The sequence below is a fragment of the Phyllopteryx taeniolatus genome, chromosome 23 (genome assembly GCF_024500385.1).
Source record: "Phyllopteryx taeniolatus isolate TA_2022b chromosome 23, UOR_Ptae_1.2, whole genome shotgun sequence".
Taxonomy (NCBI): domain Eukaryota; kingdom Metazoa; phylum Chordata; class Actinopteri; order Syngnathiformes; family Syngnathidae; genus Phyllopteryx; species Phyllopteryx taeniolatus.
The window spans coordinates 7,577,740-7,595,605 of record NC_084524.1 but is presented as its reverse complement, the minus strand read 5'-3'; the positions used below and the strand labels follow the sequence as shown (position 1 = coordinate 7,595,605).

Here is a 17,866-nt window from a genome sequence, read left to right as displayed (position 1 = left end):
CGTCGCTTTCTCCTAAATTTTATACGTCGAAAGTGACGCGGTGCCCTTCACGAGACAAAATAGCTTTATTTATAACACTGAAACAGAAATCATGCTTTCCTTTCTGTTTTCTGTTTTACTGCAATTTCCACACAATTTATGACGTACGCCATACAGAGAATCCCATTTTCTGTTGACATGGCAATATTCTCACTCTGCTTTTCATTTTGGACCCTCTTCACTGATTTTATTGACCACTTTAACCGGACTGATTTTATCTTTCTTACATTGCATCCACACCCAAATGTCACCCTGTGTTGTCCTCCACAGTGACAGCATTTCTCCTCCACATTTTGGACAACTCTGTCTCCCTTGCGTCGATATCGCTGACATTTGGAACATCTGAGAAGTCGTTCCGGAAAAATCAGATTTTTGCGTATGTTGAGACGTATAACAGGACCGGCAAACCACAGACAACAGCTCGAAAGATAAGCTGTTTCCACTCGGTTTCGAACCGAGGACCTTTCGCGTGTAAGGCGAACGTGATAACCACTACACTATGGAAACCGCTGCTGGAGTTATGACCCAAGGCGGACTGGGCCACCACATGCTAAGGGGAGCTGCCACTGTTTTGGACCGTAAATGATGGTGGAATCAATAATCTAAAAAAATATATAAACAAATCCTAAAACTAAAAATAGGCAACAAGGACAAAAGAAACAGTCACGACTACCATCTACACATCCAGGAGAAACAAGTCATCAGGGGCCTCATGTTCAAAATCTTGCGTGGATTTCCTACTGAAACATGGCGTACGCTCAAATCCAGAAAACGTCTGCACAAAAACGTGGTGTACGTTCTTTCTCATGGCAAAGTTCAGATGTATCAAGAGTGAAATGAGCCTGCGGTGCCTCACGCCAACTTCATGGCTGGCGTACGCACGTTTCTGGAGCTGTTGGTGCTTTGGCGACACTTGGAGGTGATGATGGGAAGGGTTAGAGAGACACATGGGCCTGTGCGCTCGGAGGATGTGCCCAAAACCGGCTGTTGGAATTTCTTCGTTTGCCCTCTGGCCTGAAGGGAGCGCCTCAGACGTTTCAAAGGCTCGTGAGGAGAAGCGGAAGATGAATGAATGAATCAATGATTGATTACTCCACGATTTACCGGCCAAAACGTTAAATGCAATTTTTTTTTCCATTGGGTTGCAGGGTCGCAGCTCCAAAAAGTACTGTTGGGGCGGTTAGACAAAGAAAGCCAGCAGTTTCCATAGTGTAGTGGTTATCACGTTTGCCTCACACGCAAAAGGTCCCTGGTTCGAAACCGGGTGGAAACAAAGCTTGTTTGTTATCTGCCATGAAAACCGATGGGGAGAGGTTTGTGTCAAAATCATTTTAATGATGGCGTCCTCATCCATCCCAATCCGTAATTAGCGTTTTTTATTTCTTTTAATTTTTAAGCACATTAAATTCGTGATTGAACATAATTTCGGGGTGCGAGCTGTTGTTCATGTGATGCAATGATATATGACAGCAATGTAAGATAGCCAACGGAATACCAGCTTGAACAAGGCGGTGTTTGGAAACTCAAGCAATTTCCTGAAAAGTTGTCATTTTGAAGGTGAGGGGATTCCACCTGACAGCTGCGATATACAAATATGACCAATTACTGCCACTTCATAGTATGGTACATTCCTTTTCCCACACCAGCTATGCCAGTGCTTTTCAATTTTCAATTTTGTTGATGAAAAAGGGGTGTTCGAAAGGGAATTAGTTTTTTAACAATTGCTCCAAAATGTATTGATATTATTAGAAATGAGTGCCAGTTTCATTTTCTTGAGCATGCATGCATTTTGTCCAATGTTTTAGTGATGTCAATATCAAATAAGCGAATGATTGATTGAAATAGACTGTAAAAAAACTGACTTTTGGTGCTAAACTGTAACGTGTATATGTGATCCTGAATAAAGTAGACTGCTTAAAACAGTGAGGGTGACTCCATTTACTTGTACATCAAATCCATTTTCCACATTAAAAAGAATTGAAATGTCTTTCATGCATTGGAAAGCCTCCAAAAGCAAGAAATGGCCCAAGCGACAAGGCCTAAGTGCGAAAACTGCTCAGGTGGGGCACTGGTACGTCAAGGTAGCGCTGTACTTGGCTGACTTTGGCTCTTGGGCGGCCTCCACCCGCTCCTCCCCTGGAGACCCAGAAGAAGAGAGCCGATGCAGCTTCAGCACTTCTTGACATGTCAAACTGTGTGAATGTTTCCTCAGTACCAGGTAAATATTTAATTCATGTTTTACATTTTAAAAGTGTACAGTGTTTTTAGGACAAATGCAGCCCTATGGGGGGGGCACAAGTCAGTGCGAACTGTAGGCCGGTCCCAAGCCCATATAAATGCAGAGGGTTGCGTCAGGAAGGGCATCCGGCTTAAAACCTTGCCAAACAAATATGAGCGTTCATCCAAAGAATTCCATACCGGATCAGTCGTGGCCCGGGTTAACAACGTCCGCCACCGGCACCATCAACCTGCAGGGCGCCGTTGGAAATTCAGCTACTGTGGGTCGAAGTCAAAGAAGAAGAAGAGGTGGAAAGCGGGTTCTTCGGCAGAAAGAGAAGAGGAAAGCACAGAGCCTAGAACTGATTGTGGGGACTTTGAATGTTGGGACTATGACGGGAAAATCTGTGAGTTGGTTGACATGATGAGTCGGAGAAATGTTGATATATTGGGTGTCCAGGAGACCAGGTGGAAAGGCAGTAAGGCTAGAAGTTTAGGGGCAGGGTTTAAATTATTTTACCATGGTGTAGATGGGAAGAGAAATGGAGTCGGGGTTATTTTAAAAGAAGAGTTGGCTAAGAATGTCTTGGAGGTGAAAAGAGTATCAGATCGAGTGATGAGGCTGAAATTTGAAATAGAGGGTGTTATGTGTAATGTGATTAGTGGCTATGCCCCACAGGTAGGATGTGACCTAGAGGTGAAAGAGAAATTCTGGAAGGAGCTAGATGATGTAGTTCTGAGCATCCCAGACAGAGAGAGAGTCGTAATTGGTGCAGATTGTAATGGACATGTTGGTGAAGGTAATAAGGGTGATGAAGAAGTGATGGGTAAGTACGGTATCCAGGAAAGGAACTTGGAGGGACAGATGGTGGTAGACTTTGCAACAAGGATGCAAATGGCTGTAGTGAACACTTTTTTCCAGAAGAGGCACGAACATAGGGTGACCTACAAGAGCGGAGGTAGAAGCACACAGGTGGATTACATCTTGTGCAGACGATGTAATCTGAAGGAGGTTACCAACTGTAAGGTAGTGGTAGGGGAGAGTGTGGCTAGACAGCATAGGATGGTGGTGTGTAAGATGACTCTGGTGGTGGGGAGGAAAATTAGGAAGACAAAGGCAGAGAAGAGAACCATGTGGTGGAAGCTGAGACAGGACGAGTGTTGTGCAGCTTTTCGGGAAGAGGTGATACAGGCTCTCGGTGGACGGGAAGAGCTTCCAGAAGACTGGACCACTGCAGCCAAGGTGATCAGAGAAGCAGGCAGGAGAGTACTTGGTGTATCTTCTGGCAGGAAAGGAGAGAAGGAGACTTGGTGGTGGAACCTCACAGTACAGGAAATCATACAAGGAAAACGGTTAGCTAAGAAGAAGTGGGACACTGAGAGGACCGAGGAGAGGCGAAAGGAATACATTGAGATGCGACACAGGGCAAAGGTAGAGGTGGCAAAGGCAAAACAAGAGGCATATGATGACATGTATGGCAGGTTGGACACCAAAGAAGGAGAAAAGGATCTATACAGGCTGGCCAGACAGAGGGATAGAGATGGGAAGGATGTGCAGCAGGTTAGGGTGATTAAGGATAGAGATGGAAATATGTTGACTGGTGCCAACAGTGTGCTAGGTAGATGGAAAGAATACTTCGAGGAGTTGATGAATGAGGAAAATGAGAGAGAAGGGAGAGTAGAAGAAGCAAGTGTGGTGGACCAGGAAGTGCCAATGATTAGTAAGGGGGAAGTTAGAAAGGCATTAAAGAGGATGAAAATTGGAAAGGCAGTTGGTCCTGATGACATTCCTGTGGAGGTATGGAAGCATCTAGGAGAGGTGGCTGTGGAGTTTTTGACCAGCTTGTTCAATAGAATTCTAGTGCGTGAGAAGATGCCTGAGGAATGGAGGAAAAGTGTACTGGTGCCCATTTTTAAGAACAAAGGTGATGTGCAGAGCTGTGGCAACTATAGAGGAATAAAGTTGATGAGCCACACAATGAAGTTATGGGAAAGAGTAGTGGAGGCTAGACTCAGGACAGAAGTGAGTATTTGCGAGCAACAGTATGGTTTCATGCCTAGAAAGAGTACCACAGATGCATTATTTGCCTTGAGGATGTTGATGGAAAAGTACAGAGAAGGTCAGAAGGAGCTACATTGTGTCTTTGTAGATCTAGAGAAAGCCTATGACAGAGTACCCAGAGAGGAACTGTGGTACTGCATGCGGAAGTCTGGAGTGGCAGAGAAGTATGTTAGAATAATACAGGACATGTACGAGGGCAGCAGAACAGCGGTGAGGTGTGCTGTCGGTGTGACAGAAGAATTTAAGGTGGACGTGGGACTGCATCAGGGATCAGCCCTGAGCCCCTTCCTTTTTGCAGTGGTGATGGATAGGCTGACAGATGAGGTTAGACTGGAATCCCCGTGGACCATGATGTTTGCAGATGACATTGTGATCTGCAGTGAAAGCAGGGAGCAGCTGGAGGAACAGTTAGAAAGATGGAGGCATGCACTGGAAAGAAGAGGAATGAAGATTAGCCGAAGTAAAACAGAATATATGTGCATGAATGAGAGGGGTGGTGGGGGAAGAATGAGGCTACAGGGAGAAGAGATGGCAAGGGTAGAGGACTTTAAATACTTGGGGTCAACCGTCCAGAGCAATGGTGAGTGTGGTCAGGAAGTGAAGAAACGGGTCCAAGCAGGTTGGAACGGGTGGAGGAAGGTGTCAGGTGTGTTATGTGACAGAAGAGTCTCTGCTAGGATGAAGGGCAAAGTTTATAAAACAGTGGTGAGGCCAGCCATGATGTATGGATTAGAGACAGTGGCACTGAAGAGAAAACAGGAAGCAGAGCTGGAGGTGGCGGAAATGAAGATGTTGAGGTTCGCTCTCGGAGTGACCAGGTTGGATAAAATTAGAAATGAGCTCATCAGAGGGACAGCCAAGGTTCGATGTTTTGGAGACAAAGTTAGAGAGAGCAGACTTCAATGGTTTGGACACGTCCAGAGGAGAGAGAGTGAGTATATTGGTAGAAGGATGATGAGGATGGAGCTGCCAGGCAAGAGAGCTAGAGGAAGACCAAAGAGAAGGTTGATGGATGTCGTGAGGGAAGACATGATGGCAGTTGGTGTTCGAGAGGAGGATGCAGGAGATAGGCTCTCATGGAAAAGGATGACGCGCTGTGGCGACCCCTAACGGGACAAGCCGAAAGGAAAAGAAGAAGACACTGTATGCATGATACAATTGCCTCCCCAGTACGGCAGCCTTACACACGGCATCTCTACCGGTCGGGTTATTGCTGCTTCCTGTTCCATTCTCTTCCTTCTCCCCCAATAAGAGCACCACATCTTCCTCCTCCTCCTTGTTCTCCAAGACCAGCACCACCTCTTCACTGCCACCACGGGGTCACCCAGTCCCTCAATAACCCCTCTGCTCGTGACCTCAACCCCTGATGCTGCTGCTAATCACAACAAAACAATAATAATCACAGCAAGAGTTATGTTCTTAATACACAAAGACATTCCATGTCAGAAAATGCCATAAATTACAAACCTACACACACCCACTTTGAGGGTTTACGTTTTCTCATATCAAAATAAACCCGCTCATTTGTTCACATATCAAATAATATGTAAGTATTCCTTCATTGCTTAAAGTGTAATTCACAAAGTCAGGTCACAGAGACAAGAATCAACCAATCCAAAGAAAAGATATGTCAATCTTTGCAAATTGTTGACGATACCAGAAGTCCCTGGTGGTCTAGTGGTTAGGATTCGGCGCTCTCACCGCCGTGGCCCGGGTTCGATTCCCGGTCAGGGAACATTAATTGTTGAACCAGTTCGGTCATGTGTAGCTCAACATAGACTGTGATTTGCATTGACCTGGGTTTAACCCTCTCTTCATGCGACCTGATAGGGAGCACAAGCCAGTGCAAATTGTAGGCTGGTCCCAAGCCTGGATAAATGCAGAGGGTTGTGTCACAAAGGGCAACTGGCTTAAAACTTTGCCAAACAAATGTAAGTGTTCATCCAAAGAATTCTGTACTGGATCAGTTGTGGCCACGGTCAGGAACGTCTGAAATTCAGCTACTGTGGGTCGAAGATGGTTTAAATTATATTACCATGGTGTAGGTAGGAAGAGAAATGGAGTTGGGGTAATTTTAAAGGAAGAGTTAGCTGAGGATGTCTTGGAGGTGAAAAGAATATCAGATCGAATGATGAGGCTGAAACTTGAAATTGAGGGTGTTATGTATAATGTGATGAGTGGCTATGCCCCACAGGTAGGATGTGACCTAGTGGTGAAAGAGAAATTCGGGAAGGAACTCGACGAAGTAGTTCTGAGCATCCCAGACAGAGAGAGTCGTGATTGGTGCAGATTGTAATGGACATGTTGGTGAAGGAAACAGGGGTGATGAAGAAGTGATGGGTAAGTACGGCATCCAGGAAAGGAACTTGGAGGGACAGATGGTGGTAGACTTTGCAAAAAGGATGGAAATGGCTGTAGTGAACACTTTTTTCAGAAGAGGCAGGAACATAGGGTGACCTACAAGAGCGGAGGTAGAAAGGTATTCAAGAGAATGAAAAATGGAAAGGCAGCATGGAAGCATCTAGGAGAGGTGGCTGTGGATTTTTTGACCAGCTTGTTTAACAGAATTCTAGCGGGTGAGAAGATGCCTGAGGAATGGAGGAAGAGTGTGCTGCTGCCCATTTTTAAGAACAAGGGTGATGTGTGGAGCTGTGGGAACTATAGAGGAATAAAATTGATGAGCCACACAATAAAGTTACGGGAAAGAGTTGTGGAGGTTAAACTCAGGACAGAAGTGAGTATTTGTGAGCAACACAACATCCATCCATCCAGTCACGACATCCAACCTTCTCTTTGGTCTTCCTCTCGCTGGCAGCTCCATCCTCATCATCCTTCTACAAATATACTCACTCTCTCTGGACGTGTCCAAACCATCGAAGTCTGCTCTCTCTAACTTTGTCTCCAAAACATCGAATCTTGGCTGTCCCTCTGATGAGCTCTTTTCTAATTTTATCCAACCTGGTCAGAATAGAAAACCTCACCATCTTCATTTCCACCATCTCCAGCTCTGCTTCCTGTTGTCTCCTCTGGATGTGTCCAAACCGGCGGCTCTTACCGACTGGTAAGAGCGTCAGCCTCACAGTTCTGAGGAGTGGGGTTCTCTTCTGTCACACCTACAGCACATGTCACCACTGTTCTGCTGCCCTCATACACAGTATGAGGGCAACAAGCAAAACCACAGTTCCTCTCTGGGTACTCTGTCATAGGCTTTCTCTAGATCCACAAAGACACAATGTAGCTCCTTCTGACCTTCTCTGTACTTTTCCATCAACATCCTCAAGACAAACAATGCATCTGTGGTACTCTTTCTGGGCATGAAACCACACACACACACACCCCTGGGACTCTTTCACTGGGTGTGGGGCCACTCACATTGCGACAAATAACTCATGAATATGCAAATCGCTTTTGTATCCCCTCACCTATACTCTCGTCCTGTACACTTTTATAATTTACATAATTAATGCAACCACACTTCAGTTGTACAGCCGGGTTCACGACCCTTGTCCTGCATGCTTCTTCTCCTGTCCTTGTCCTGTCCTTCCCTCACAGGGAGTAGCGCTACAGCCCCATGCAACACCGATATTTAATGTTTCATTTCCTCCATTCTGCTTGACCTAACAGCCGAACAGGACAAAAAAAGGAGAAAAAAAGAGGAGGATTTCATGGAAAAGGATGACTTGCTGTGGCGACCCCTAACGGGACAAGCCCAAAAGAAAAGAACAAGATTATCTCATCAAAACACTCCAACAAGACAATATAAATACAAATATTCATTTTGAGAATGAGTCATATAAACCATATTTGCCATTCTATTGTTGTAGGATTCTGTAGCAAATATGCATAAACGTTTTCCAAAGGGTTCTACCCCCCCCCTCCCAGTGGAACTCATTAGCCTTTATTCGAGACTATTGTAATTAGAAGTCTTTATTCTATCTCGGTTTCATTGCAACTCATAGCCTTTATGTTAGGCCTAAAGTGATTGCACATTGCCCATTTAGCTCTGTAAATATATTTTTAAATTTGCTTTCCCGAAATGTATTGAAGCCACACATATTACAACTCAACTGATTTGGAGTAAACTGAGAAACAAAACTTATGTATTTATTTAAATATTTAACCTTTAAACATCTTTAAAATTCCAGTTTGAAACTGAGGAACGGCGCAAATAAGTACAATTGTCTGCTACTTCACAGGTTACATTGACAGTAATAAAATAAATATGAAAGAGGTCAGTAGAAAGTCATACAAATTAAATATTAAAAATAAATTATACAATTAAACAAACTGTACAATTATACAAAAATAAATAATTCCAAAATTAAACTACGTAAAAAATACAAGTCGCCTATCTTAATTTCTACTTAACTCACAAACGGCAACTTCATGTAGAAAATTCAAGAAACATTTAACATTTTTCTGTTGGCAGCACATTTACGACTCCGAGAACAGGAGCAGACTGTTCTTCAGTCCAAGTGCTCTGTTGAAGAGTTTACGCCCATCCATGTCCATCATAATCTTTTGCACGACCTCAGATGTGTCACGGAGGTCACTGGGGTATCTGAGATTTAGCACATAAATGAGTCCAAAAATCATAGCAACGGCAAGTGCTACACTTCAGTATGTAAGTTTTGCAAAACCTTGATGACTTCAAGGACAACTCCAGCATGCAGTCATCACTTGAGGCATGTTCTCTTGATGTTCTTCTTCCTTCTTCATAAATGCCCATTGTTGTGTCTTCAATGGCAAAAAGAAACAAGGTCAAGAAAAGTTATTACCAACCAAAGCCGAATGAATTCCGCTGACTTTTTTGACGTTCTTCTACATTCATAATTTTCATTCGATTCACACCATTCTAATTTTGACACATTCCAAAAATTCACGCCAAATATGCTTGCATTTTTCTCACTCCAAAAACTTTGTGGAATTTTTGGAAAATTCAGTTTTTCAGCTGGCAGCCTGGATGAATATACGGACACTGTCACATCCTTTATCAGTTTCTGTGAAGAGGTGTGTGTACCAACAAAGTCATTTCGCACATTCAACAACAACAAGCCGTGGTTCACTGCCAAACTTAAGCAGCTTCGCCAAACCAAGGAGGACGCATATTAGAGCAGGGACAGGGCCCTGTATAATCGAGCTAGAAACCAGCTGACTAAAGAAATTAACATTACAAAGAGGAACTATGCAGCAAAGTTGGAAATACAGTTTAGCGCTAACGACTAATTCAGGCTGGCATGCATTCCAATCGCTGACCAATTACAAGCGACGATCCCCCCAAGCTGAGAACAATAGCACACTAGCCAACGACTTGAATACCTTCTACTGCAGATTTGAAAAGGACACTTCACTGCACTTCATCCGAGAACACCTCGACAGTGCAGGGACCTACGCGAGGATCCTGTTCGTGGACTTCAGCTCAGCGTTCAACACCATCATCCCTGAACTCCTTTCCTCCAAGCTTCTCCAGCTCAGCGTCTCACCTGCCATCTGCCAGTGGATTTACAGCTTTCTGACGGGCAGGACACAGCAGGTCAGGCTGGGAGAGACCACCTCATCCACACGCAGCATCAGCACTGGGGCGCCCCAAGGTTGTGTCCTCTCTCCGCTACTCTTCTCTCTCTACACGAACGACTGCACCTCAACGCACCCGACTGTCAAACTCCTAAAGTTTGCAGATTACACCATTGTCATCGGCCTCATCAAGGACGGTGACGAGTCTGCATATCGACAGGAAGAGGAGTGGCTGGAGCCGCGGTGCAGTCGACACAACCTGGAGCTGAACACGCTCAAGACTGTAGAGATGATCGTGGACTTCAGGAGGCATCCTTCGCCACAGCTGCCCCTCACGTTGTCCAGCTGCCTTGTGTCAACGGTCGAGACCTTCAAGTTCCTGGGAATTACAGTCTCTCAGGACCTGAAGTGGGCGACCAACATCAACTCCGTCCTCAAAAAGGCCCAGCAGAGGATGTACTTCCTGCGGCTTCTGAGAAAGCACGGCCTGCCACGGGAGCAGCTGAAGCAGTTCGACACAGCGGTCATCGAATCAGTCCTGTGTTCTTCCATCACAGTCTGGTTTGGTGCTGCTACAAAAAAGGACAAACTCAGACTGAAACGGACAATCAAAACTGCAGAAAGGATTGTCGATATCTCCCTACCCACCCTTGAGGACTTGCATGCTGCCAGAACTAAGACAAGGGCGTGCAAAATCCTCTCGGACCCTCCGCACCCCGGTCACCAGCTCTTCCAGCTCCTTCCCTCAGGTAGGCGCTACCGATCAATGCAAACTAGAACTAGCAGACATTCCAACAGCTTCTTCCCTCTTGCGATCAACTTCTTAAACACCTAATCTACAATTCCATTGCAACATGCTGCCAATTTTTTCTCTTGAGTTTGTTGTCACATTTCTGTGGGGCCAATTATACATTACTCGTGCACTCACTGTCGTAGTCTCGCCACGCTGCACTATTTGCATATCTGCTGTTGACCAATATTGGCCACTCATGCCAGGGTAGCATCTGCTCCATTTGCACCCTGACTGAGGAGTATCTGCAACATTTGCACAATCAACATTGTCCCAGATTATCGCACTACTCGCTTGAAGTCTCGGCGCCCTTTGCACAATGGTCATTGCAATATTAGTCTTTCGAACTGCTCTAAGTGCGAGCGGACTCTGCATCTTTTTGCACAATTGTCAAAAAAAAAAAAATTGTACCGGCATTACCAGATAACTAGCAACCCTTTATTGCTCAGTGACTGTTTTTCTTAATGTCTTTATGTCTCCAAAGTGTTCTCTGTCAATTGACTGTCTGTTGTCGTTCTTGAGCGGCTCCAACAACCGGAGAAAAATTCCTTGTGTGTTTTTTGGACATACTTGGCAAAATAAAGATGATTCTGATTCTGGGATTTGGGTGGGACCTCATTGGCAGTGTTCCCCAGAACTGGACTCGTGTTGCGATACCAATGGGATAACCTTGGAGCGGCTGTGGCTCAGTAGGTAGAGCAGGTCATCCAGTGACCAAAGTGTAGCTCGTTCAAATCCTGGCGACAACTGTATGCATCTCGAAGGGTCCTTGGGCAAGACACTGAACCCTAATTTGCTCCCAGTGGCCTTGGCAGTACCTTGCATGGCAGCAGTTGCCCGTTGGTGTATGAATGTGTGTTTGTGAGTCAGTAAAGTGCTTTGGGCACTGTGATGGTCTAGATAAAGCACTATATAAGTGCAGTCCATTTACCATTTATTTTTATAATTTTTTCTAAAATGCAGTCATGTATGCAGATATCAAATAAACATTTTTTCATGCATCTCAAGATTGGAATTAACCTTGCTGGTTGCATTCCTGGTTGCGTTGTAACAGAGCGCTTATCTATATACGTAATTATTTTAAATCTAAAGCATTGACGTCCCTATTATTGGTAGGCTTTTATTTTGAAGGTGGCTTTCGCTGCTCGTTGGCGGTTTATTACCGTAATGCCTCGTATGAACAAAATGAGGGGCGGCTGGCTTGACTTCTTCTTTACGAGTGGAGGCTGGCCTCCCAGTCAACTGGAATTGGTCGAGTTTCGTCTTTATTCCACCTGCATGTTCTTTATCTCGGTTTTATCCAGTATATTTGATCATAAACTTAGTTTGAAATGATCGCAACAAACTATCAAATGCAACCTCCTGCGTCTGCGCATGCGCTTCCCTCGTTGCAGCAACTTCCGCTCCAGATCGACTTTCGTGCACTTTTGTTCGAGCAAATGAATTTACTCCACTAATGAATTCTTCCCGAATTAGTTGCGAACGGATTGAAACCTCGACACAGTGCGTCCTTCACTGCTTTCAAGAAGTAAAACATCATTTCAATCTTCGTGTGCGGATAAACTCGTCTTGGTGGTGCACGTCGAAGCTTCTCGGCCTAGTTAGCTTAGCTTAGCTCGCTAGCCGCTAACAAAGAGACGCGTTTGTCAGCAACGCATCGCAAATTCGAGATCGCCTGTGATGATCGTGTGCAAAATCTGTGCAAGAACGACAGCAAAGTACGAGAAGGAACTTTCTGGAACGAAAGAGGAGGACGAGCCACAACGTCAACTTGTGGACGCTGTTCGCATGCAGCCTCGTGTTGTGTTCCACAGAGCAGGTTTGGACTCTTCCTACTCTCACTTGTTTACTTCCGAACTACTTTCTGTATCCAATCGTTCCAGCTTGAGCTCACAAACATTTTTTTGGTAGACAGCAGAATTATTGGTTCTTTCGGGTCCTGAAGGAGCAAAACAGCCCCAGACCATCACACTACCACCACCATGTTTTCCTTGATGTATGAGGTCCTTTTTCTGAAATGCGGTATTAATTTCACGCCAGATGTAATGGGACGCACACCCTCCAAAAAGTTCAACTATTGTCTCGTCAGACCACAGAGTATTTTCCCAAAAGTCTTGGAGATAATCAAGATGGCTTCTGGCAAAATTGAGACGAGTCTTCATTTTCTTTTTGCTCAGCAGTGCTTTTCGTCTGCCATGCAGGCCATTTGTGCCCAGTCGCTTACTTATGGTGGAGTCACGATTATTGACCTTAACTGAGGCAAGTGAGGCCTGCAGTTCTTTGGATGTTGTTGTGACCTCTCGGATGAGTCGTCGCCGCGCTCTTTGGGTCATTTTGGTCGGCCGGCCACTCCTGGGAAGGTTCGCCGCTGTTCTCGCCATTTGTGGATAATGGCCATCAATGAGAAATAAATAACACGACCGTTTTTTTCCATGGGATTATAAAATAAGTATCTTTAATGAATTATGATTTAAGTCCATCTATTGTTACATAAGTATATATACAGAATGCAAGGTATGAAATCATATACAATGTGTCTAAATGAATGTCTATTTCTACAGCTGAACTGGCCCAGATTAAGACTCATCATAAAATGTTAAGCACATGTAAAAAGATCTAAAAAGAGAAGAAACAGTTCTTAGATCATTAACCAAAAAGTTGTAGTCCTTTATTTGTACAGAAAATAAGAGTGTGACTTATGCCGACAAACAAATAAGTTCATCCACTGAGGTCGGGGGGTCATGAAAAAATGAGCTCCAAGCAACAACCTCTGGTGCTCGTTTGCGCACCAGACCCAATTATTCTTCTTATTTTTTTCAGACTTGTTTCCTGAGTGGAAGCGAGAGAAGCGGTGCGCTTCTTTATATTCCGGCTGCTCGTTTCCAAACACGACAACTGTTTCCCCCTCACCCCGCCTCGTAGAGGTGCGCTGTAAAAACCCTCGAACGCACCGAGCTGCTAACCAATGATGAGGCATTTCTCGCAGGTGGGCTGGCGCTATTTCAGTGTGGCACAAACGCGCGGATTAGCTAAACGGAACTATGATAGGAACAAACGTCCATCCAGTGATTCCATTCAGTACGTTCACGCAAACGATTTGTTCGTTTGAACGAGTCATTGTTGAACGACACAACACTGAGACACTCGGGGAGTCGGAGACAAATTCAAACGTGCAGTAAGTTGAACACAAACGAGTTACGAATGTTTAAACTTAACTTCAAGTTTTAGCCATTGTCTTTTAGCTCATCATTTGGCATTTTGTTGACGTTGTAACAATAAATCGGTTGCGAATCTAATCAAATGTGCCAACTGGATGGTAAAATTTACCGTCAAGGGGTTCTTGCATTAATTTTGATGTGACACGAAAACTCGCGATGGTGGGTTTTCATTAACTATTTAGGCTTACCAAAATTGCATTAATGACTCCAGTTAGTAGTGCCTCATGTTAAAGAAGTTTCTCTGTGCACTTAAACCAAGTAAAATCCTTGGAATACAGAATATTAAGTCTCGGAGGGCAAAATCTCTGTGGGAAAAAATGTCACACAATTTGCCACTCAGCATGGAAACAGAAGACTCATGCTAATTTAAATCATGCAAATTGTCAAGATCTGTAAATATGAACAAAGGTGTACAATAATATTCAGTGTCTTGAAGCTTTTGAAAGTAGCAATTATTGTACTTTCCGTTTTTTGCAATTACGTTCCTACCAGTTTTCTCCGAGTACTCTGGTTTCCTCCCACATTCCAAAAATATGCGTGGTTGGTTGACTGAAGACTCTAAATTGTCCATAGGCGTGAATGTGAGTGCCAATGGTTGGTTGTCTCTATGTGCCCTGCGATTGGCTGGCGACCAGTTCAGGGTGTACCCGCCTGTCGCCCGAAGTCAGCTGAGATAGGTGCCAGCACACCCGTGACGCGAGTGAGGATAAGCGGTTCCGAAAATGGATGGATGGACCTTCTGACCATAAACCTTTTCCAGATTGTTTCTTTTGTTAGATCTATTTAATTCGGTGAGGGCTAAATTAAGTTACGTTCCACATTGTGAATACATCTAAAGAACACGTCAAGATTTGGCTATCGGCTCCATCGATGAATATTGCAGGACAGTAATTCATTGTAAGAAATCACATTCGCAACTGCCAGTGAGGTCTGTGGGTGGGGAAAAAAAGAGCCCCAAGCAACAACATTGGTGCGCCATTGAGCGCAAATGGTCAGTGTCGTATCTGCAAGTGGCGACATTTTGAGTCAAGTGCTGTCGGTGGAAAAAAAAAAAAAAAAGACTGCGAGTGGCGAAGTTTGTCAAAAAATGTAATATGGTAATACAGTACTTGTGTCTCCTATCGAGGGGTCTTCATTTTCATCTTCATTTTAGTTTTGATCTTAGCTCATAAATGTGCAGCCATGATTGCCTGATGTTTTTTTTTTTGTTCAAAATTAAAAGAAATGCTCAGAAGAAAAAAATTCAGTTTAAACTGAAATTACTTTCATATATTTTTATAGTTTTCTGCCCAATGTGAATTTAAGAAATAAAAGTAGATTTTCTAAAAAAGAAAAATAAGTGGTTGTTCATTTTTATGTGAAATTGCTTATTTTTTCTCGTGTATTCATAATTGCTCTTTTTAACTCGCCAAAGATTTATCTGAATACCCGAATATTTCATTACAATTTTAGTAGGATACTCGAACACTAAACTATTTAATACCTAAAGCCTTAATATTTTCAGAGGTGTATGTGGACGTAAATAGGAATGTACTCATAAATTTTGGCGAAGATCAGATGGCATTTTTGGACATAAAGCGACGTAACTCATGTTATATGTGGCAGGAAGTGGCGATATCGTCTTGCCTCAAGGAAGCATTTCAACGGGCGATTTTTGAAAACAGCAACCCTTCCAACATGTTTCACAATCACGACACCACCACCGATACGAGATCAACAATTACCAGGATGACTTCTGTCACCACCATCACTACGGTTCCAACTACAGCCCCAATTCCAATGAAGTTGGGACGTTGTGTTAAACACAAATAAAAACAGAATACAATGATGTGCAAATCATGTTCAAGCTATATTGAATTGAATACACGACAAAGACAAGCTATTTAATGTTCAAACTGATAAACTTTATTGTTTTTAGCAAATAATCATTAACTCAGAATTTTATAGCTTGCTACACGTTCCAAAAACGACTGAGAAAGTTGAGGAATGCTCATCAAACACCTGTTAGGATCATCCCACAGGTGAACAGGCTAATTGGGAACAGGTGGGTGCCATGATTGGGTAGAAAAGGAGCTTCCCTGAATTGCTCAGTCGTTCACAAGCAAAGATGGGGCAAGCCTCACCTCTTTGTGAACAAGTGTGTGAGAAAATGTTCTAACAGTTTAAGGACAATGTTCCTCAACGTGCAATTGCAAGGAATTTAGGGATTTCATCATCTACGGTCCATAATATCATCCAAAGGTTCAGAGAATCTGGAGAAATCACTGCATGAAAGCGGCAAGGCCGAAAACCAACATTGAATGACTTGACTAGATATAGTCGGACTCGCCTCCACGCACAGCTTGGGCTCTGGTACCAGTCCTCTCGAGAGGGTTTGGACTCTCTTCCACTCCGGAGTTGCCCACGGTGAGAGACGCCGAGCAGGTGTGGGTATACTTATTGCTCCCCGGCTCAGCGCCTGTCCATCGGGGTTCACCCCGGTGGACGAGATGGTAGCCTCCCTCCGCCTTCGGGTGGGGGGACGGGTCCTGATTGTTGTTTGTGCCTATGCACCAAAAAGCAGTTCAGAGTACCCACCCTTTTTGGAGTCCTTGGAGGGGGTGCTGAAGAGCGCTCCCGCTGGGGACTCCATTGTTCTGCTGGGGGACTTCAATGCTCACGTGGGCAATGACAGTGAGACCTGGAACGGCGTGATTGGGAGGAACGCCCTCTCCCGATCAGAACCCGAGCGGTGTTCTGTTATTGGACTTCTGTGCTTATAACGGATTGTCCATAACGAACACCATGTTCAAGCATAAGGGTGTCCAGACGTGCACTTGGCACCAGGATACCCTAGGTCGCAGTTCGATCATCGACTTTGTGGTCGTGTCATCGGACTTGCGGCCGCATGTCTTGGACACTCGGGTGAAGAGAGGGGCGGAGCTGTCAACTGATCACCACCTGGTGGTGAGTTGTCTCCGATGGTGAGGGACGATGCCGGTCCGACGTGGCAGGCCCAAACGTATTGTGAGGGTCTGCTGGGAACGTCTGGCGAAATCTCCTGTCAGAAGGAGTTTCAACTCCCACCTCCAACAGAACTTTGCTCATGTTCCGGGGGAGGTGGAGGACACCGAGTCCGAGTGGACCGTGTTCCGCGCCTCCATTGCTGAGGCAGCCGACCGGAGCTGTGGCCGTAAGGTGTGTCGTGGCGGCAATCCCCGAACCCGTTGGTGGACACTAACGGTCAGGAATGCCGTCAAGCTGAAGAAGGTGTCCTCTCGGGCCTTTTTGGCCTGTGTGACTCCTGAGGCAGCTGATGGGTACCGGCTGGCCAAGCGGAATGCAGCTTTGGTGGTCACTGAAGCAAAAACTCTGGCATGGGAGGAGTTCGGTGAGGCCATGGAGAAAGACTTCCGGACGGCTTCGAGGAAATTCTGGTCGACCAACCGGAGTCTCAGGAAGGGGAAGCAGTGCACCATCAACACTGTGTATCGTGGGGATGGGGCGCTGCTGACCTCGACTCTGGATGTTGTGAGTCGGTGGGGAGAATACTTCGAAGACATCCTCAATTCCACCGACACGCCTTCCCATGAGGGAGCAGAGTGGGGGTTCTCTGAGGCGGGCTCTCCTATCTCTGGGGTTGAGGTCACCGAGGTGGTTAAAAAGCTCCTCGATGGCAAGGCCCCGGGTTGGATGAGATTCGCCCGGAGTTCCTCAAGGCTCCGGATGTTGTAGGGCTGTCCTGGTTGACACGCCTCTGCAACATCGCGTCGACATCGGGGAAAGTGCCTCTGGATTGGCAGACTGGGGTGGTGGTCCCCCTTTTTAAGAAGGGGGACCGGAGGGTGTGTTCCAACTACAGGGGGATCACACTCCTCAGCCTCCCTGGTAAGGTCTATTCAGGGGTGCTGGAGAGGAGGGTCCGTTGGGAAGTCGAATCTCAGATTCAGGAGGAGCAGTGTGGTTTTCATCTTGGCCGTGGAACAGTGGACCAGCTCTACACCCTCGGCAGGGTCCTCGAGGGTGCATGTGAGTTCGCCCAACCAG

General features: G+C 45.2%; 3 protein-coding genes and 3 non-coding genes across 14 annotated transcripts in view; 3 read left to right on the top strand and 3 right to left on the bottom strand.

The window, feature by feature from the left end:
• The window catches only part of LOC133472567 (zinc finger protein OZF-like), a 284,984-nt gene that overhangs the window by 6,721 nt on the left and 260,397 nt on the right, over positions 1-17,866 (top strand). For 3 of the 9 annotated variants that reach the window (XM_061763614.1, XM_061763606.1, XM_061763592.1), the window contains exon 1: positions 12,306-12,441. The exons of 3 other annotated variants lie outside the window; for them this stretch is intronic. Coding sequence is in view for 1 of the 6 variants with exons in the window: in XM_061763623.1 (XP_061619607.1) it covers positions 12,303-12,441 (139 nt within the window). In the remaining 5 variants the exon portion in view is untranslated. 3 more of the 9 variants (XM_061763599.1, XM_061763623.1, XM_061763602.1) reach the window with 3 other exon arrangements.
• The window catches only part of LOC133472547 (gastrula zinc finger protein XlCGF57.1-like), a 220,531-nt gene that overhangs the window by 146,120 nt on the left and 56,545 nt on the right, over positions 1-17,866 (bottom strand). The window lies entirely within an intron of this gene.
• The window catches only part of LOC133472553 (gastrula zinc finger protein XlCGF57.1-like), a 208,635-nt gene that overhangs the window by 146,120 nt on the left and 44,649 nt on the right, over positions 1-17,866 (bottom strand). The gene's annotated exons all lie outside the window — the stretch shown is intronic.
• Positions 474-546, bottom strand: trnav-uac (transfer RNA valine (anticodon UAC)). Its single transcript has one exon. It is a non-coding gene; the product is annotated as a tRNA-Val (tRNA).
• trnav-cac (transfer RNA valine (anticodon CAC)) lies at positions 1,240-1,312 on the top strand. The gene has a single exon. It is a non-coding gene; the product is annotated as a tRNA-Val (tRNA).
• trnae-cuc (transfer RNA glutamic acid (anticodon CUC)) lies at positions 5,982-6,053 on the top strand. The gene has a single exon. It is a non-coding gene; the product is annotated as a tRNA-Glu (tRNA).